Source organism: Gobio gobio (assembly GCF_949357685.1).
Source record: "Gobio gobio genome assembly, chromosome: 20".
In the NCBI taxonomy this organism is placed as follows: Eukaryota; Metazoa; Chordata; class Actinopteri; order Cypriniformes; family Gobionidae; genus Gobio; species Gobio gobio.
In genome coordinates, this window is record NC_137113.1 from 7,128,557 (window position 1) to 7,151,117 (window position 22,561).

The following is a 22,561-nucleotide window of genomic DNA, read 5'->3' on the forward strand; positions in this document are numbered from 1 at the left end:
GAATTCATAGAGTCTGGCAACAGCCACCTGTGTGTCGGATGCTGATGGAAAACCCTCCACCCCGCAGGTGCACGCATCACATCCTGTGCACTGGAAAGTGGAGTCAACAGGTGCACGAGACAGTGGAGAAACAATGTACAGTCGCTCTCTCCGTAAGGCACTCAGTGGGCGTCATTGATGGAGGCGGATAAGCGCTCGTTTAATGTGCCCTACGGCATCTCTCTCTGACTACCTTTCCATACCAACAGCGACGTTACACAGCAACTCGAATCACAGACATTCAATTAAATGTTCCAATGAACTAATATTTTAATGCTTAGAATATTATTGTTCACGTCATAAACTGAACAATATTTATCTATAAGGATAGTGTTTAAGGAGTGTTTGATATTAAAGAGGTCATGAATAGCATTGTTTTATTGTTTTTTAAAGAGCACCTATCATGGAATTTTGAAATTTACCTTTCATGTAGTGTGTAACATAGATCTAAGTGAACAAAAACATCCTGCAAAGTTTGAAATATGACAGTGCACTGTATATATAGTTATTTTCTTTCAAAAGTAAGAGTCGACTCTGAGTCATTTTTAAGAATCGTTAGAAGACCGAAGCTTTTTCTCTGACTAGATGACGTCAACTTGTCAAGTTATTTGAATACGATACGCCCACTTATTGCGCTCCAAGACGCCAGTGAAAACTAGAAAACATGGCGACGAGACTGTGTTCTGAAGTGCGACTCATAAGCAAACTTTTTTCATCTGCCCAAGGATGAGCATTTGAAGACTAAGTGGCTTGAAGACAAACCATACATCGTCGCGATTGTGTGTTTATTAGTCGTCAAATGTATGTTTCGCGATCTCAGGAAGCTTTTATTATGGACTTCTATTATGGCACATGGTTCTTCTTCGTCTGTCTGTACATGGACTACATGTGCACAGAGCGCCCTCTGGCTGCCAGGATGAATTGAAAACAACACATAAGAGACTCCATCGCTCATGATTAGGCTATATCTGCGCATTTTGAGGAAGTATTGAATAAAAAAAACTCCTCTGTTTAGAAATTTGACACAGACATATGAGAATCTATCAATATGTCTCCTCATCTGCACACTTTCGTACTAAAAGCCCTGAGGGATGTTGATTTGTCGCGAGTCTTCGTGAGGAGAATAGAGGAGTTTTTTTATGAATGAGATCAGCTGAGGCTCATATTACAATCAAACGGTACAGACGCGGTTTTCATATTCATAACTCCTGACACATATTAACAAATTACTGTCACTATAAGACTTTGATGGGCGTTCAGTTTCCGAAAATATCTGCACAGACTATACCAATCACAACTGACTGGGTCATCGGACCAATCACCGCAGATTAGCGTCACGTAAAGGCGGGGTTTTGAAAAGTGAATCACTAAAGGAATCATTTGAGAATCGCTGTCAAAACAGGTAAAAATAAATGCATATTATAAGAAAACTAAAGTCTTTTTTGTCATTGCATGCATGCAAAACTGTTGTTGGGGACTTCTAAAACAATATTTGGAACATTTTAAATGCCATGATAGGTGCTCTTTAATGTTAGTGTGATTTTTACATAAAATATTGTCATAATTTAGAAATAAAATGCATTTTTCCTACCCTGATTTTAGCCTCTGATTTGAACGCTATGTTTGAAGGGGCGTGTCTGCTGTGAGACTTGTGTAAACGCCCACTGCCGTGATTGGCTGCTGTGAGACTTGTGTAAACGCCCACTGCCGTGATTGGCTGACATCTTTGCATATTAAATAAGTATTACATGTGGAACTCTCTCGAATACTTTAAGCACGTTTTTACTATTACAGTTCTCAAGGTTAACTGATCATGAAAAGTGTTGATTACAGCATTATATTTAGATGGTGGCATGAAAGCTTGCAGTGATGAGCATTGTAGTCGATCACAGAAATGTTGAGCGCCTGAATGCAGTGATCTCGCTGAGCACTCAGCGATTTTTACTGGTCGCAGAGAGTTGAAGAATGTTCAACTTTGACCAAAACGCAGCGCTCATCAATGTCACTTTTCACTAGGGTTGGGTATCGTTTGTTTTTTTTTTCGTTACCAGAATCTAAGGCTGTGCGATAGTGAAGAAATATGCAATATCCTTGTTAAATAATGCGATATTCGATATGCGATACGATATTGCTTTAAGTGTGTAAAATCTAAATTTAAAGCATTTAAAGCATAAGCATCTGTGTTTACATGAATACTCATCAAGACAGCGAAGTGTGTAACACGACACGAAAAAATTAATGGCTTGTGCGCACGTTTCGGTGTGTGTGTGTCAGACAGCAGACAGCACGAGACTGCAAGGAGTTGTTTTTCGTAAGTTATTGCGTTTAATAACTCTTTTTAACGTCAAGCAAGTCCCATAAGTAACAGTCGTGTGCCCAGTCTATTCTCTGCTATATGCATCAACCTAAAACGTACACTTTTCACAATGTTGAAGTAGCCTATTAAAATCATTCAGATATTGCGTGCCGTTGCGATATGCATATTGCGATAAGTACATTTGTGATATTTCGATAATTTCGATATATTGTGCAGCCCTACCGGAACCAATATAAAAAAAAAAAGAGCCACAAAACGAGGTGGATGACATTTAAAGAATGGCTTTTTATATATTTTTTGTTTATTTATTATTATTTAAATTGAACCATTTTTTAAAAGTTTAAAGTATACTTAAATATATAAATATAAATAAATACAAAACATAATTTACTTAACAAATTCACAGTAAAACCTAAGCCTCCAAACCCATCTACAATAGGCCTAATTTAACACTAAATAACAGTTACACTACAGTACTAATAACAGCAAAGTAGTTGGTATTCTTGGTATGCTACAAACCAGCTTCAAGGTTCTACTTTATTTTGAAATATGACCATATTCTCTGGCTAAATATTTTAGAACGCATCACTTTGTTTCCATGGAGACGCGTCATGATTCTCACATGACACACAACTGCCACAAAAGCGCTGTATGACAGCTCAGCTGTGTCGGGTTTATTTAGTTTTTTCTTTTTTCTTCAAAATATTCGCGAAACTTGTTAACTATGTCATGAACTGTCTGATATTGTGATTTTCAAATATGTGCAAGTGAATGTGTGTTAGTTGATCTATAATGCACAATGGGCGCTGCCATGTTAGTTTGCAACTCAGAGCATCGGATCTGTCTGATCACGTAACTTATCCAGGTTTCACGAAATACATGAACGTAAGTGACCGCTGAACTGGGAGAAGAATAGAGTAAACTATAGAGTTACTATATAATGTGTATCTGATGTGAATAAAACACGTAGTCAAATTATAACTGTCTGAAAGGATAGTTATTGCCGCATCCACAGACATCAGTGTGTGTGTTTTGCTAGTACTTATGAGCATTTAAATATCTGAAACCTAAAATAAATATTATGTGGTTGAAAACACTGAATAGTTGTGATATGTGACGATCGCTGAGTACATCTGTCTCTGGCTTGGCGCCAGCCAAAGCGTGAGAGCACGTTTGAATTTAAATGGCACCGAAATGAGGAACTAAAATCTGCGTTCTGATTCGGTCCGGTTACATACGGGTTATATAGGGTTTCGGTACCCAACCCTATTTTTCACCCAGCCGTCCAATCATAGTGGAGGAGGGGCGGGACTAATACAACACCGACCAACCACCACATTCTGCTTGTACAACGTCAACAGATGAAAACAAGCAGTATAATAACGGAACAAAATAATTTAAAACAAGAGCCAGAGCAAATACTTTACATTGTATCGGCATTTTTATATAATCAATACAGAAACAAACTATCTGTGAAATGAGGATATTCCATATCATAACAAGCTAAAAAACCCTGCACTGCCAAAACGCTCTCAAGCGCTCACAGCGAGATGTTTTCAGCAGAGCGCCTAGTGTTTTTGGCCGGCTAAAAACGCTTTGGTGGGCATGCGGACTTAGTCTTGTATCGCTCTTCTCTCCTCATCATCTCACTAACATGCCAATGGGCGGAGCCAAAGTTGCAATGATGAAGTAAGCGTTGATTTTCTTCTGCAGAGGCGATCTTTTACCTGTCTATTATAGGCACATTCCAAATAAAAACTGTACACTTTGATTTCTCAGTTCATGAACAATGCGGGGGAAAAAAAAATACTGTGAAAAAGGCTAAAAATAAAACAGCACTTAAATGTTCACACTCTATATGAGGGAGTCCAAGGGCAGCATTTTGTTGTAGCATCTTGCCGTGGTGTAAATATATGCCCTTTATGAATAGGCCTGAACCGTGAACTGCTGGGAATCAGTCTAACTCGCCTGGAATAGTGTTTCTATTTATTCCTGGGTGTGATTAACACCTTCAGCCACATTCATCACAGTGTGAGTGGAGCAGAATGCAGGTGATGTTCAATGAAGACACCTGCGCTCGGTTAATGGACAGCCCTAGATTAGATTTCATGTGATGTTTGTGTTCATCCAAGTGAATTCATGTTAATAAAGTAGCTGCATGTGTTAGAGAAGTTGTCCCAGTTTTACATAGCAACCCTGTGTGAAATGATCAAATCCACCGGTTCTATACTGTTACAGATTTACTGTGCAAATATGGATGTCCGTATACATTAACGGTGCCTACTTCTATAGATTGCCATTTTTTTGTCTGGCTTTCATGAAATCTAAAGAGGTTGCTGTTTTCACAGATCACAAGCTCTCTCACTTCCCATCTGGATTACTGTGTGGAATTTTAATTCATTTAAAAATAAGTTGATTTGAGCTGCCATCTTTGATATGTTTTTGATCTGTGTTCGCTTATGCAAATTAGTCTGAAAATGTGATCCTGCAAGTCTTAAATGTATTTTTTTTTCTCAGAAACCTGCCATCTCTCCAACACGTCTCTCTTTAAGAATGAACTGTACCTGCTGAGACTGTTGTTTTAGCACCCAGTTAATTATAGTAATTATGCAAATCAGGTAACGCCACAGTCACACCAATAAAACTCACAATATCTTTATATATACACAGTACCATTCAATATATATAATATATATTTAACAAAATGCTTATTAGATTTTTATTTGAATGATCTATCTTGCTTTCATTTGGAAAACATTATATAAGCACAGTAAAGTTTGCTGAAGTGGTGAGATGTTGTACATTTGCCCTTGTATGCTATCACTCTTGGTGAGAGAAAGAAACAGTAGAGCTCAGGATAGTTTTGTTTCAGAACTTTCTAGATTAAATCTAGTTCTCTGGAGAGCTCGAGGTGCTTTTGTTGTAAACTGCAATTTTTACGGGCATGGATTTGGTTAGCAATGCATTATTAAGAGCACGTCTCTGCCCCTCATAAAGTCTCATAAAGTTTGTGATTTTTACCTCCAGAGATTCACTTTTGTGATGTCAGCGTTTCATCTGCTTATAAAAGCGCACGGCTGCTGCCTCCACGCGCTGCCGGAGGACACCGTGTCTTTCTGATACTAGCTGATTCTCCCTCTTGTTTCTTCAGTCTCTCTGTGCTGTTTCACGAGATTGACCTTTCTCAGAACGCACCATTCTCAGTCTGAGAGCTGCTCTCCATTCAGCCAGTGTGACTCAATTTGCACATGATGACATTTGTTGTGCTCGCGAGCTGCTTGCTGCTGTTGTAGGCCTCTTGTGATTCGAAATGAACTTTGCAAAAAAAAAACAAAAAAAAACCTCAAAACAAACAAAGAGTACAAAAGGACCCTCAAGATGTGCCATTCAGTTTGAACGAGTGAATCGTGTGGTTTGATGTGTTTTATCAGATTCAAAACTCCTAAAGGTGGCTCGTGTCGTAAAACTATAGTTTTATTGCAAAAGACGTGTCTTGTATGAGGAATCTGGGTGTTAATGTCTTGGGTTTTATAGTTTTCAGCTTTTGGAGTGCACCAGAGTTTGTTGAGGTTTGTTAGGTCGATGTTTCCCACAACTTTATTGTTTATTTATTTTATTTTTTATTTTATTTTTTTGGACCATTGCTGATGCCATTATATTGTGAATTTAATTACTTAAAGGGATAGTTCACCCAAAAATGTAAAATTAGCCCATGATTTACTCACCCTCAAGTCAGGTGTGTATGACATTCTTCTTTCAGACGAATAAAATCAGAGTTATATTAAAAAAGTCCTGGCTCTTCCAAGCTTTATAATGGCAGTGACTTGTTGCCTCGTTTATGAAGTCCATAAAAGTGCATCTATCCATCATATAACTGCTCCACACGGCTCCGGGGGGTTAATAAAGGCCTTCTGAAGCAAAGTGATGCGTTTGTGTGAGGAAAATATCCATATTTAAAACTTTGTAGACTAAAATAACTAGCTTCCGGCGGTCAGCGGTACGCAAGTTGACTTGCGCTAAAAGAGTAACCCCTGGCGTGATGTACAGGAGCATCACAAGCTTTGACGCCTCTCGAGGATAGGACTGGGCAACAAACTCAAGCCCCTCTTCTCTTATATCGCAATCCTCCGCCATTTCTCTTTAAAAATTCTCGCTTTAGATTCTAATTCATGACCTGTGTTTTGTTTTGCTCTATCCTCTGTGCTTCTGCGTTCGTCAATACTCATGCGATTGTGTTTGTCTGATAGAAGAATGTCATATACACCTAGGATGACTTGAGGCTGAGTAAATCATGGGCTAATTTTCATTTTTGGGTGAACTATCCCTTTAAAAAAAAATCTTCTCCCTACTCAGATCATCTGAATCACAAACACATGAGCGATCTTTGTTTGTTTCTTTTGTTCTTTTCTCTCCTTTTGGTGTAAAATTAATTCCGATTGAACTGCCCCCATGTGAAATAATGACGATATATTTTCATTTTCATATTACATTTGTTTTATTTGTGTTCCTTTTAAAGGGGTCATGAACTGCATCTAAAGGTCCACTTATGATTATCTTTTTTTGACATCAAAAAGCATCCTAATTTAGAAGTAATAAGCTATTTTCTATCCTGTTTTTCAAACGTGTGTACCACATTCAAGACTTGGAAGTAAACGCCCACTGCTATGATTGGGTTTTGCATTTTAAAATGATTTTCGATAATTTCGTTCCACACACAAAATTACATCAAAATTAAATTTTTAACAATATCATAGTTAAAATAATTGCCAACAATGTGAAACATTTTTGCATATAACATTCTCTATAAGTCTTATCATTCTCAATGTGCTTTTTTCCTTATTATCTGATAATCCAACATTAACCCCATAAATGCCAAAGCAAAGGAAAGAAAGGCAAATCACATCTATTCAGCGTGACTGCGGCGCTACAGTATAAATACATATCAAAGGATCTGTATCAGACAAAGCAATAGTGACACATGGTAAAACAGTTACTCACACTTGTGTGTTGCGGCATTACTGTCAGATCCAATATAGTCGGCACTGCATCATCTTTTATTTCCAGTGTCTCTGAAAAGCCTGCGTCGAGCTGTGTCTTGTTTAAAAATGAATCCGCAGTAAAATGAAGTGAACAAACGATGAGTGTCTTTCTTTTGCTCTCTGAATGAGCAGTGAAGGCCCTGCACAACTCCCAAAGAAACGAACACAGAATTCATTCATTTTCCCTCCTAGCAGCTTTGTTTTTTTGCAGTGTGCAGAAACATGCAGCGCAGATTCATTTCTACATGAAATCGAATCGCAATGCATTCACGCCACGGACACGCATAGAGTATGTTTCGGGACTCAAAGTTTGTGCTGCTTGTATTTTGTTGTGCTGTGCTGAAGTTATTCACTTGTAGTGATTGAATGGCTGTGATGTGTAATGGCTTAGATGCCAATCTTATTATGAGCCTAAGAGCTTTTGGCACTGTGGAGCGGTTCTCCATCAGCCGGGCCAAACACCTCCAAACCACATCTCCAGTTGTGGATCAAATGAACCCTTCAGGCCTCTCATATTCTTTCCAGTCGGACTTACTTGGCATCAGCGAGTATCAAAACATCTGAGGTATCAAAAATCCCCTCTAATCTCTGCAAGTGGTGTTTTGTTTTCAAGCCTCTGATGGTTATCAGCAGTAATCTCAATGTTTCTCCTCTGTGTGATTGTTAATCTGTTCTCTCAGCCCTCCCTAAAACACCTTCATCTTCTCTCCGGCTTTGAGCATTATTATTCTGAAATGAACACTTGCACAGTGTTAAATGAGAATCAGAATTGCATTTGGTGAGTATACAAAACTCCAATTGACCGATAACGTTATTATGTGCTGTCACATGTATGAAAAACCAGCAGTGGTGCCTGGAGAAGTGGGTATACTCCTAAATTATGCCCTTTTTCTTTTTAAAGCGGCCCTGCAAAGGATGAACGCCCTGTGTTATAAACAACAGTGATATGTAAGACTAGTCTTGCATATTTAGTTCACCCCAAAATGGGCCAGTTGTATTTGCATGTTGTCACTTAACTTTTGCTGCTTGACTTCACGGTGTGAAGATCCTTATGAAATTAATATTAGCCACAGAAGAGGTGCGGATTTTGGAATCAATACTGGCCCACAGACTATAGGAAGAGATAATTATGAATTTTGAGTGAACTATTCCTTATTCCTTAGTCCATCCACACATAAAAATTGGACAACTAGTATCTCAAGTAGTCTGGGCCAGTCATTTCTTTTGTGAACTATCTTTTGGAATAGCTGATTTACTACAGAAAGTGTAGGCCAGAGTGGGCCACCATTATAAGGTGTAATGCATGAATATGTAAAGCAATTAAAATATATGTATGTAAGGCTCAAGGGCCATAACGTCAGATTAGTAGTACATTAGTAAAGGGCTCACACTTGGTTTGGGTTCCCCAATAGCTTGTTCTCTATGGATGAGACTTGCAAATAACTATATACATGATTTAATCTTCATTGAGTTTTACATAATCAAAAAAATCTTTAACAATAGACAAGATTTTAATCTTGGGCGAAGCCAAGATCTGGCTCCACCCTCTGGGGTGGGGAGCTGCAGCTCATTTGCATTTAAAGGAGAGACTCATTTTTGTCATACCCAAAATTTGGCATTTTCAAAATGGTATATTAAATAATCTGTTTGGAATTTTGATCTGAAACTTCACAGACACACCCTGGCGACACCTGAGACTTATATATAACATCTAGTAAAAAGGGGCATAATAGATGCCCTGGATCAAAACGAGTGTTTGTTTTTGCTCTGTAAGAGTTTCTGCGTCGCATAAGTTCTCTACAATTAGATCCTGAGTCTTCCATTCAAACGGGATTCATCCACACTGTGAGTGTAACATGCTCTTTACAGCCCTTTAACCGATCAGACAGCTTATAAAAACGAAACTAAATTTAGTCTCAAAATTTATCAAAGGTGCAATTCATAAATATGTTTGATGCAGAGAACAAAGTGCGAATGGCTGTGCATTGAATTATAGCCGTCACAGGATATATATGTATTTGTGTAATGGTGAGCTTACATAACCATGTGTATATTGTGTTGCATGTAATGGTAATTTGCAGTGTGCATTTGTGGGAAGCTTTGATGCTTTTAATGAGAGCGAAATAAAACCGTCCCAATCAGAATCCGTTGCGGGTTGTCTCCCCCGCCCCCCTCCATACTGCCGCTAAACCACGCCCACTTTTGTAGCATTTTTCAAAACTGTGGTGAGATCTGACTGCTGCTAAAACAGGGGGTTTTATGACCTTTTAAAGAGACGGTTCTGCGTTTAAATAAACACTTTTCTTTGAAAAATAGAGACCGCTGCTGTGAGCGGGGTGGCTAAGCTTAGGTCTGGAGTGGGTATACGCAATGGCGACTGATAAAGATGTAGGTACACGCCATAACCTCTACACCAGTGTGTAGAAGATTCATGTGAAGGCTAGACAGCTTTGACTGTTGCATTGTGTCTTGTGATGCAGGCATGCTTTCTGATACATTCGGCTGCACTCTATCAATTTGTTTTTAGATGCAAGAACACACTTAAAGTCTATTTAGATTCTCTCTGTGCAACATGTTAACATCAAACCCTATTGAAATCAATTGCTATTTCTATGATGTCTCTTCTGTGTTTGTTAGCATGCTGCTTATGTAGGCAGACTCAGAGGCATCAAGGGCTTTGTAGTGGAGCCTTTGGATCTGTGGACATTAGTGCGTGTGGACTGTCATATGCCAGCCATTGTAAACCAACAACTGGCCAGATCAGTTCCACACATGGAGTAGAATTATACAGCAGCCCTCAGTCTCTCTCTGCAATGCAGCATCTGGTAAAACATCACTTCTCCTCCTCTCTGTCCACCAATTGATTGCTACCTTTAGTAGTGCTATAAAATCGCTGGAAATGCAGCTTAAATTTAGTTTCTTTTCTTATTGAGCCATATTCATACAGGATTCATTCTCAGTTTGTGTGTTGGTAAAAAGACCCTAAACAGAATGCTGGTTACAGAATGCTTTGGTATAGCATATCACTTGCTGAATGAGGACAGCGATATAATAAATGTAACATATATATCTGTTCTCAAACTAAGCTCATGATCCACACCATAATACCGGTAGACTGTGCTTTGGTCAGTATTAGAAACAATGGCGTCAATAAAACCAATCTGAGCCCGAATCAGACCCAGAACATTTTAGTGAAGATGATCGAGCAGAACCTGTTCAGTCCTCGAGAGTAAAGACTGCGGATCTATAGTGATCGCTACTGAATGGCACTGTTACTTTTGTATTTTTAGAACAATTATAGCCAAATATCTGTCGCAAGAACTATTAACCCAAAACAAAAGCTGGCTTTACTAGGAAGTTAGCCAAATCACACACAGAACCATGTTTAGCATGCCTGTAGATAAACAATACATAAAAGCTCTAATCAAAGAATTATTTACACTAATGCCAAGTTCACTGTTGAGATTTTAACGTTAGTGTTTGTAACGTTAGGTGTTCGTCGGATAACGTTAAGTATGAATGAGCATTTAAAAGACTGGTTTGCAGAACAGCGTTGTCATCTGTTTACTTCCTTGCTACAACGTACAATTAACCTATTACAGGAAACACATCGACGAAATATAAATCAGACTTACAGGTTGTGGCCCGTAAACAGCTTCTGTTTGTAAATCCAGCTTTCAGGACAAGCCGTTGTGCAAATCATGCATTGAACTCGCGAAGATTGTGGAAGTTTTCCTCTGTGAAATGTGCAGCGCGCGCGTCGTGCATCCACACACAGGCAGTGTTTGTCTCACGCGGCTGACGTTGTGCGAATCCTGTATTGAACTTGCGAAGATTGTGGAAGTTTTCCTCCGTGAGATGTCCAGCGGGAGCCCCGCGCGCGCCTGTTTCCCTCTGTCTCATACACACGTGCATATAACATGCTGTATGTTAAACGCACTGCAACGCACCCCCGTCCCTATGAAGGCTGAACAAAGCAAGTACCCCAGACCTGCAATCCGGATGAAAATAACAGCGTTTCGTCTGCTTTGCAGCAACACCTCTCCAGCCTAACTGTACCTCAACAACCCAGCGATACAAAATTGCCTCAATCCCCCTTATTTAATATTCTCGGAGGAGGGGTTTATGTAAATATTGGGGCTGGTGATGTCAGAGACCCTGGAGGAATGTCTGTAGTCGCCTGCTGGCCGTTTGCTGTAGTCCTTAGAAATTGATTTCTTTAAAAGCAAATATCTCCCTTTGCTTTAAACTTTGAACGTCGTAACTTTGCAGATGTTGTTTATGCTCAAGCAGCAACATTACACGCTAGCTAAAGTTAGAATACTGAAATTGTGGTTTACCACCCCTTTAATGCATGACCATATTCTACATCCCTAATGCTACACAATACCTAAAATTAACAACCTTACTAACTATTAATAAGCAGGAGTTTGGGGCAAAAGTCGTATTGGACCCTAATCTAGAATGTGACCAAAAATATTTATCAGTGATAATTATGCGGGAATATTAATGAGCATGTTGATACTGGCCAGCCTATACTCCTATAATGCACTTGTGAATTTAAAAAGCAAACAATCTGTTCTCATTTTGTAATTTTATTTGCCCTTATTCTCTTTTTTTGTTCCAGGAAAACTGTTACCGTTACTCCCCTTCATTTCAATCCCACAATTACGTGCTTGAGTGCTTTTCTCATTTTCCTAACCAGAAGAAAACACAAGTCTTTTGTTTCTCTTTTACATGAGTTTTACAAATGTCATATGCATTAAAGAACGATATAAAATTAATTTTAAAGGTTTTTTCCCCCCTAGTTCAAAAACTCAAACTGTATTAGGTTAATTGTCAAACAGCATTTCATTTTTTTTATTTTTTCATCTTCAATTGTTTCTTCAGTAAAGCACCTGTAATGACCACGTACAAGCAATTGAAAATAACATGCTTCATATTACCCTGAAGCTCATACGTAACCGAAATTATTAGCTCTCCTTATATATTTTTTATTCTCTGATGTCTCTTCATTAGTAATTGTCTAGATTGATTTTACACATTCTAGCTTTGTTAGCTTTCATCCAATCTACACAATCGTTCAATAGCTTGAGGTCTGTATGAGTCTCTTTTTCTCACCAAGGCTGCATTTGAACAAAAATGAACAGTAATATTGTGAAGTATTATTACAATTTAAAATAAGTGTTTTCCTTTATTCCTGTGATCAAAGCTGAGTCTCAGCATCATTACGCCAGTCTTCAGTGTCACATGATCCTTCAGAAATCAATTTTGTGTGGAAGTGATGCATTTATTTTCTTTGTTGAATAGAAAGTTAAAAAGAACAGCATTTATCTGAAATAGACGTCTTTTGTAACATTATAAATGTCTTTACTGTTACTGAATACAAGTATTACTTTTCTATAAAAATAGTATTTCCCTCCCCAAACCTTTGAGCGGTAGTGTATTTGTGTGTTATGGATTTTTATGCGTATAATAATATTGCTTAGATCGCTTGGCAACATCATAAAACCAGACTCTAGTGAGAACCGCTGTGATTTTTGACATGAGGCTCACATGCACAGTGTTTGAACAGCGTTCTGTGTTCGCTTTGCTTTGCTGGACCCCAAAGTGTACGTAGCATTAGCAGTAACTCCTGGGTAAATTAAAAGTTGCGCCAGATTTAATTATGAGCTGTATCCAATTTTGAGGATAATTACATGGTGGCTTTATGTCTTCAGGAAGTTGGGATGTGTGGTGCACTCATTCCTCTGAGCCCAATTACCCATAATCCAAAGCTTCTCCTCAGGAGATTTTGTGTAACGTCTCAGTCAGAAAGGTTGAGCGTCAGCGGAATAAGTACCTGAAGTTCTGCACATCAAATACATACATTAATATCAGGGATCCAAGCTGTGCTGTAGTTTTAAACCATATTTATTCATGTAAAAGGTGAGTTGTTTGCCACTATAATGTTTAGGGGTTTGCTTATGTCGCGTTTAGACAGTGTTAGGAATACGTTTAAATTGCTAAGATTAATCATGAGCTATAGTAGTAGTAGTGATGCCTAATTCAATACTGACTATTTGCAGGAAGTCTGTTTTGCAGCATTTGGGGTTGTTTAGTTGGACTCACTATTACTGGTGGACACATTTGGCCTTCTGTTCTGCCATATTTTCCGCATCTGCTTTCAGATATATCCGTCAAAGTTCAAGTTTGTACCATTTTTGTGAGTCTACGACCTCTATCTGGGATTTTCTGACCTCCGAAATGCATATCATGGCTCTGTGTTTCAGGTAAAGGTCGAGTTATTTCCATCTGAGCTCTGACAGCCTTATGCACTGTCGTCTTTGATGTCATTTAGTACTTTATTTTATGTGGTATTTCAGAGCGAGAGGGTGCACGTCGGGTCTCGGGCCTTGAAGCCAGACGTTGAGAATGCATTAAGAGAGCATTTTCAGCTGAGTCACTAAAGGTTAAAGAAAGAAGTCACCTTTTAAAGAAAGATGGAAATACTGTGTGCTGCATTAGAGGTGTGTGTGTGTGTGTGTGTGTGTGTGTGTGTGTGTGTGTGTGTGTGTGTGTGTGTGTGTGTGTGTGTGTGTGTGTGTGTGTGTGTGTGTGTGTGTGTGTGTGTGTGTGTGTGTGTGTGTGTGTGTGTGTGTGTGTGTGTGTGTGTGTGTGTGTGTGTGTGTGTGTGTGTGTGTGTGTGTGTGTGTGTGTGTGTGTGTGTGTGTGTGTGTGTGTGTGTGTGTGTGTGTGTGTGTGTGTGTGTGTGTGAGTGATTCTCAGCGGTCAGTGTAATTATAGCAGCACATTTGATATGAAGAGCTGACACTGATGTTGATTATTTCATGTTTGTTCTTACTTATTTAATGCTTCAGAGGAAGTAGTGTGGTTTCGTGTTGAATTATTTCTCAGGGCTGCATCGTTAGATGTCATTTGACTTTGAGTTTGAGGTTCGTAGTCTTCTTCTGTCTTCTCTTTCCTTCATCTTTTGAAGAAATAGAAATCCAAAAATTCTCCCCCTTTAAAGTTTTTCTGTTTTTACAGAAAGTCTTCGTGAATTGGATATCAGCATTTTGCAAAAAAAAAAGTGATTAATCTCCATTTATTCACCAAATTAAAAACTTCCAAAAATATTTAGCTTTCAATGCATCGCTCATACTTCACATTTTCTGTAAATGGAAAAATCTGTTGCATTCATAAAGATGAATTATGTTTGTGCTCTTTTGTATTCAGATCTAATGAAGCATCATATTTGATTTAGCTGTAATGTGATAATGCACTGCGACTGAGATAATATCCAGAGTTAGGTCATATAGGTCTATTGTGTTGTCTAAACCAGGGGTTTTCAATCTGGGGTCCCCAAAACATTTCAGAAAATTAAAAGGCAAAGTAAAAATGTATAAAGTCTACCGAACATTTCAACTGTTTCAGTTCTAAATGTTTCTCTCTTTTCTTGCCGTATACATACCTTCTATTATTGGATATGTTTGCTTTGTATCTTTCTTGTGAGTTTTTCTCACTATAGTCCCCTTTATCTCGCTCACTGGGGTTTTAAGGCGGTATTCTTAACGTAGTACGTGAGCTGCTTACATACATTTATTGCGAAAGTTGCTGATACAAATCATTTTTAATTGAAAATGTTCTTCTTCAGGTTTATACATCCAACATTAAGTATAGCCAATTTAAGTAACAATATGTTGTATTTATAATGTCACACTTACTATTTATCTATCAGTTTAACAATTACAAATGGATTTTAGGAAGGGGGTCCCTCATAAAAGGTTCATCATATTTGGGGGTCCTTGGCATCATTAAGTTTGAAAACCCCTGGTCTAAACAAAGAGTTTTCAATCTTTTAGATACACCCATATATTAAAATTTAAAAGGCTATATGTTATGTCTATAGAGCCAATTTGTACTGTGAAATGTGTAAAATATCTTTTGGAACATATTTAGCTTGTATTACATTACGTTATTATGCTTTTTTTCAAGTCACAATACTATGGTAGTGTTTAGGAATGCATAAAAGCAGCTTAAAACAGCGATGACCTGGGCTGATTATTTTATTAGTATTATTGATCAGGCATTTATTTTCGATACATATAAAGAAAATATTTGAAAAGTGGAAATAAAGTGTATAACAAGTGTATAGACCTCATTTATAGAGAGGCTGCAGATCGCGCATTATGTTTGTTTTCTTTATTTTGCAAGAAGCACAACAATTTGTTAGAAACTTAGAAGAAAAAAATAGAAACTTAACAGATTATAATGATGTATAACACTTCAGTATAAAAAAAACGACAGAGTTATTTGAGTCTCTTTGGACTCAAAAACGAGTCGATCGTGCCGGCGCGACCGCCGACTCGAGGGGGTTAATGAATTGTTTATCGGTTAGAGGCCGGTGCAGGGAGGGCTTTGTCCCAAAAGGCGGCATACATTTAAATGTAATAATTTACACTATTGAATACCATTTTACTGTACAACAACACTGCCTTGCTCAAGGACACACTGGTGGTGACCGCTGGGATCGAACCAGCAACCTTCTGCATATCACTTCCATGGTTTAACCCACCGGACCACCATCTCACTTTAATTGGGAGAGATTTTTTTCCTTACGAAAATCAAACTATTGGTATGATTATGAATAATCAGCTATCGGTCTATCATGCATCTCTAGTATTGTTCAGTGTATGTATTTATTGATTTATATATAAACTACCAGTTGACAAGTTGATCTTAAGGATGCCTTGTACAATTAGTTTTAGGTCGACCACCCTCTGACCTTTTTTATGTATGGAGTACTAACTGGATTGCTAATATGATGCATGAGACATTTGTTGTGGATTCTAGCAGTCAGGTGATGAATGCCCTGGGGAAGATCTTTTCTTTATGCTTCGTTTGAAAAACTCATTTTATCAGATCACTAATGCAAAATCGCAGTGATATTAGTTTTGAGCCGGTCTGGCAGTGACCAGTTTGACCTTGCTTTGTGTTTGAGCACTAAAATGAGCCGGAGTCTATTCATGCTAGCATGCTAATGGATGCTGATCGCTATCGCGGCTGCTTTCTGAACTCAATTAGCAGCGTGATTGTGTGATAAACTCTCATTAGCATTAAAGCTAGATGAGCATGCAGAAGCGCACAGATTTCTAGATACAGAGAAGACAGAGAAATGCATACATTTGGTCTTTAATCAGAAAGAACAGTCTTATTCGTTTGATGACATTTGTGGTGATTGACTTGGCGTGATGAGTCGCTAGAGGTGTAAACAAATGCTTAAATCTAACAAAAGTCCAGAACATTCTGTTGCTGCTATTTAGAATCAGAGTCGTACAGGCAGCATGTATTATTTATAATTCCCCGTTGCCCAAATCTGAGCGTCTTTTGTGTGCCGTCTTCAATTCAGGACTGAGAATGAAAGAAAACCAGCACCCTATGCGGTACGCAAGGTGTTGAGTATTAGTGGCCTTCGGTGTGAATGTGTGAGGAACGTCGGCTCCGCTCCGTCTGTAATGGGTTTAATGTAATCACTTTATCCCGTGTGCCGTTCTGACCCAGCTGTCCCATCCACCCACTCCACCCTGATTCTGCCGCAGCCACCAGGACAAGCTCATTTAACACCAATTACGGACGATTTAGCGAGTGTTTTTTAAAGCTTTGGAGAGTTGGCTAGAAACTAAACCTCATCAGCTTCACTCATGGATATTAATAATTGATCATATAGAGCCATAGTGTAGGATAGAGATTTTGGTTTGTTTAGAAAGTTGTGTCTTTTTTATGCATTCAGCTACTTTTTTCAAGGGCAAGTGGAATGAAACTCTTAAAATATAATCAGTATTTCCCCCATCTGGGCTATGTGAGCTCTAGGGTTATACATTTTTGACTATTTTTCAGATAAAAGATTTCCTGTATCATAAATCGAAAGGCGCTAATTCCTTAAAGCTTAAAGACAGGTCACCTGAGATAAAGAATTTGAACCATATAACAAACATTACGGTTTTTAAGTAGCACTTCCTAAAACATTCTAGTACTGTGTAGAACTTTCTGGGTATTTCTAGAACAATCCAAATATTGGTATACATACTATATTGCCCAAAGTTTTGGGACGCCTGCCTTTTAAATGCACATGAACTTTAATAACATCCCATTCTTAATCCACAGGGTTTAATATGTAGTTTGCCCACACTTTGCAGCTATAACAGCTTCAACTCTTCTGGGAAGGCTTTACACAAGGTTTAGGATGAGCTTTATGTTTATGGGAAATTTTGACCATTCTTCTAGAAGTGCATTTGTGAGGTCAGGCGCTGATGTTGAACGAGAAGGCCTGGCTCGCAGCCTCCGCTTTTATTCATCCCAAAGGTGTTCTATTGGGTTGAGGTCAGGACTCTGTGCAGGCCAGCCAAGTTCCTCCACACCAAACTCACTCATCCATGTCTTTATGGACCGACGCTTTGAGCACTGGTGCGCAGTCATGTTGGGACAGGAAGGGGCCGTCCCCAAACTGTTCCCACAAAGTTGGGAGCATGAAATTGTCCAAAATGTCTTGGTATGCTGAAGCATTAAGCGTTCCTTTCACTGGAACTAAGGGGCCAATCCCAACCCCTGAAAAACAACCCCCCACACCATAACCCCCCCTCCACCAAACTTTACACTTGGCACAATGCCGTCAGGCAAGTACCGTTCTCCTGGCAACTGCTAAACCCAGACTCGTCCATCGGATTGCCAGACAGAGAAGCGTGATTGGTCACTCCAGAGAACACGTCTCCACTGCTCTAGAGTCCAGTGGTGGCGTGCTTTACACCACTGCATCCCACGCTTTGCATTGCACTTAGTGATGTAAGAATTGGATGAGCTGCTCGACCATGGAAACCCATTCAGTAAGCTCTCTACACACTGTTCTTGAGCTAATCTGAAGGCCACACAAAGTTTGGAGGTCTCTGGATATTGCACAGCTGGCAACCTATCACGTACCACGCTTGAATTTACTGAGCTCCTGAGAACGACCCATTTCTCTCACAAATGTTTGTAGAAGCGTCTGCATGCCTAGTGCTTGATTTTATACACCTGTGGCCATGGAAGTGATAGGAACACCTGAATTCAATGATTTGGATTTGATTTGGAGGGGTGTCCCAATACAATACAGTTGGAAGAAAGGTGCAGAATACCATTCCAAATGCAAATCAAAGGAAGAAAGGAGCGAATAGTGGAAATGACCATAGAAGTCACAAAATAAACGAAATGTATAACTTGAAAAATTCTTCCATTCCTTACATTTATTTATCTTTCATTTGATTCATCCTTTTATTTTTCTCGCCTTCCTTCTTTCCATGCATCCATCCATCTACAGTGAAGTGAACCGTTGTGCCTAAAACTCACTTAACCATAAATCACTGGAATGCAACTTTGTCTTTTGTGTAACATCAGTGTGATGAAAACATCAATAGATAGCTATTTGTTAACATTAATAATCTAATAATCAAAATATGTTTTTCACCAAGAAATATCGTTTATGGCTTTTTATGCTTGCTTAGCAACATAGCAACTTGAAACATTAATATAGCAAGTGGAACACATAGTTTGCATATGGGAAACATATTTTGGAAACCTTTCCCATGTGAAATCCATGTTGATCACATGTGGAAAACATTGGAAATTCATGTGTTCTTTGTGTAATATGTCGCTCAACCAATCACAGTTTATGGTCAGATTTGTTTTTGATCTGTAGTAGTCATTTGGGCATCATTGATTATTCCTGCATTGTGTCCGTCTCTAGGGTTTTTGGTAAACACCGTTTTCTCTGTAATATTCCGGATCCTCTATAAACGTCTGCAGAATTCCAGAGCAGTCAGTAGCGTCAGCAGGTGTTGGTCACGCGGGACCGTAGAGAGTGATAAGCACGAGTTACCTGCGGGCCATCAGGTAGAGCGCTCGTATGTCTCTGAGGACGGTAACAGACTTCGGCTTCGGCAGGTCTTCGGTGGATCATCATGCAGGCGTGCTCACTGCAGCAGAAAATTGCCTGAGATGAGGAAAGTGAAAACCGGGAATTTAAGAAACTGAGCATTTGCACTCCTGGAGGGACGAGGAGCACCAGGTGAAACGCTGATGTTAAGCTGAAACACTCTCTATTTTGTCTGTGTTTAACTGTAATTAAACATCACTCTTACTGCTCATACCTAATGTTAGTCAATTGAACAAACCTCCTAGACCAAATTATTAACTTCAGAGTGTAACTTGCATCCTTTTATTTTAATATAATTTAGAATTTTGTTATTTATTATTGTTTTGTTGATATATATATATCACGAAATATCTGTAAAAATCTGTAAAAAAAAATATTAATAATTTATTGGTTGAAAAGTGTGCAATCCCTGAAATCCCTCAGAACACCGTAGCAACTCCATAGCAACCATTCTATCATTGATATGATGATTTTTGCATGGGCAAGCTCCACTCACGCTTCCTTTTAGAATATGCAAAAATCTAGTTTAGGCCACGTTATCACTCATTTCCACATATTTGAGTCTGTTCCGTTTTGGCCGCCGTCATGTTTTGTCTGGGATATTTTCCCTGAGGATATTCAAGCACTGTTAACATGAGTAATCAGTTTACAGATTAATAGCATTGCTGCAAGGTTCTTCAGTGGGGCTTTCTGACAGAACTCGTGACTCAGAGACATTGTAAATGTGATGTAAAACGGAGCAGAAATGTAAAGCAGTGATGTACAGTCTCTCTGGGAGGAACACGGTGACTTTCTGTCATCTGCGTCGTCTGCAGATGCAACATCAGCGCAAGCCAAATCTCTGTAAGTGGCAATCATGGTTCTCGCTAAAAGCCTCCCACCACTTGATTCTTAATTATTAATATTCATTTCCTGTTCAGACAGGACTACCTCATCTTCCCGACTGCACACTAGAATCATCGACTTCTCCGTCTCCCTTGTTCTCTCATCAGTCCTGCTCCGTCTAGTCATGTTTAATGATACACACCGTAGTTCAGGTCCATTTGGAGATGACATTAGTAGACGGAGCCGACCCAAGGTTAGCCATTGTCTGCTAAATTAACAGAGGAGCGCTTAGACTTCCTGGAATGACCGATGTGTTCTTCAGCCTGACATGGTTTGCTTTTGCTCATGGCTCAGAGCAGCACGGGGAAGTAGGGTCGCACTGTATACCTGTACCGTGGCTGTATCGTGGTACTAAAGCTTCAAAATACTGCAGAGTAACACTTTTTAAAATGTTCATTTGAGCACTTAAAAAAGGTTAAACACAACATTGTCAATATTAATTTGTTACATATATATATAGCGCTTTTCTGGGTACACAAAGTGCTTTACATGGAAGGAGGGGGTCTCCTCAACCACCACCAATGATGCGACGGCAGCCATATTGCGCCAGAACGCCCACCACACACCAGCTGATTAGTGGAGAGGAGACAGAGTGATGAAGCCAATCGGTATATGGATGATTAGGAGGCCATGATGGACAGAGGCCAATGGGCAAATTTGGCCATGATGCCGGGGTTACACCCCTACTCTTTTCCGAAGGACATCCTGGGATTTTTAATGACCACAGAGAGTCTGAACCTCGGTTTAACATCTCATCCGAAGGACGGTGCTTATTGACAGTTCAGTGTCCCCATCACTATACTGGGGTGTTATGACCCACACAGACCACAGGGTGAGCGCCCCCTGCTGGCCTCACTAACACCTCTAACAGCAGCAACCTAGTTTTCCCAGGAGGTCTCCCATCCAGGTACTGACCAGGCTCAGCCCTGCTTAGCTTCAATGGGAAACCAGTCTTGGGCTACAGGGTGATATTGATGTTTTCGTTCTATTTCACCAATGAACATAGAACATGAATATCAAAACTGTTGCACTTCTCCAAGCAACACACAGCGGGTGAATCTGTGTTTTTGAATGATTCAGGGTCAATGATTCAACGAGCCATTCATAAAAACAGTCACTTGATTTGTTCCTGAAGGAATATCGGCTCTTTTGAACGAATCTTTTGAATGAATGATTCAGTGACTGAGAAAGGAAGGAAGGAAGAAAAGAAAGAAAGAAAAAGAAGAAAAAAGCTTGGTTTTCAGTGTGGAATTGGTTTTATTTTCTATTTTTCTGTTCACCTTTGGCTTGCTCAGTGTGTTTGTAAGGCTCTATTCTCTATATAGAGCAGTTTGAAGTGATTTATATGATGAAAAGTGCTACACAAATACATTGAATGGAACTGATTAATCATTTATGAATCTGTACTGCACAAAGCAGCAGTTCTGGATAGACTCCTTTGAGTGTTCAGATTTATTATTTCTTCTAGTGTGATAACAGCCAAATGCAACCATTTACACTAAAAATTACCCATGTGCACATTGCTTATTTAATTTTAATCCCAAGCAACGTATTAACTCGTGAAGCAGTCTAAGTTTAGATCGGACTATGCTGGGAAGGAAATCTAGACACATTTGAAACGTTAATCAGATCCCACAGAGTTGGAGATTTCTTCAATTAGAGTTAAACGAATGAGAGACGTTTCAGCTGCCGCATGTGCACAGATTTTCCATTTGGACTGAAGCTGTGAGAAATCATGTGCATAAATATGCAGCGCTGATTAATTCACAAGATGAGGGCCGTATCGTAGAAGAGAACGGAGAATCTCAAATCATAATGGCACATACGGTGGCCCACAGCAGCAAAGCATAATCATTTTTTTCTTTCTGTACACAAAACAAGTTTTTGTTCTCATCAAGAGAAGACGGAAAACTGATGGCTAGACGTCAGAGCATCTCCAAAACTGCAGCTCTTGTGGGGTGTTCCCGGTCTTCAGTGGTCAGTATATATCAAAAGTGCTCCAAGGAAGGGGCATAGGTGAACCGGCGACAGGGTCATGGGCGGCCAAGGCTCATTGATGCTTGTGGGGAGTGAAGGCTGGCCTGTGTGGTCCGATCAAACAGACGAGCTACTGGAGCTCAAATTGCTCTGAAGTTAATGCTGGTTCTGATAGAAAGGTGTCAGAATACACAGCGCATCTCAGGTTGTTGAGTATGGGGCGGCATAGCCACAGACCAGTCAGAGTGCCCATGCTGACCCCTGTCCACCGCCGAAAGTGCCAACAGTGGCACGTGAGCATCAGAACTGGACCACGGAGCAATGGAAGAAGATGGGCTAGTCTGATGAATCACATTT

The 22,561-nt window shown here is 39.4% G+C and overlaps 1 protein-coding gene across 1 annotated transcript in view; it reads left to right on the forward strand.

Annotated features, from left to right (window-relative positions):
* Window positions 1–9,765: 9,765 nt before the first annotated feature.
* Window positions 9,766–22,561, forward strand: part of LOC307143793 (dedicator of cytokinesis protein 1-like) — a gene marked incomplete at its 5' end in the record, with an annotated part of 109,720 nt that continues 96,924 nt past the window's right edge. Inside the window, 2 exons of the mRNA XM_079845556.1 lie at window positions 9,766–9,783; window positions 10,033–10,172. Coding sequence (XP_079701682.1) covers window positions 9,766–9,783; window positions 10,033–10,172 — 158 coding nt within the window. The remainder of the gene's footprint in view (window positions 9,784–10,032; window positions 10,173–22,561) is intronic.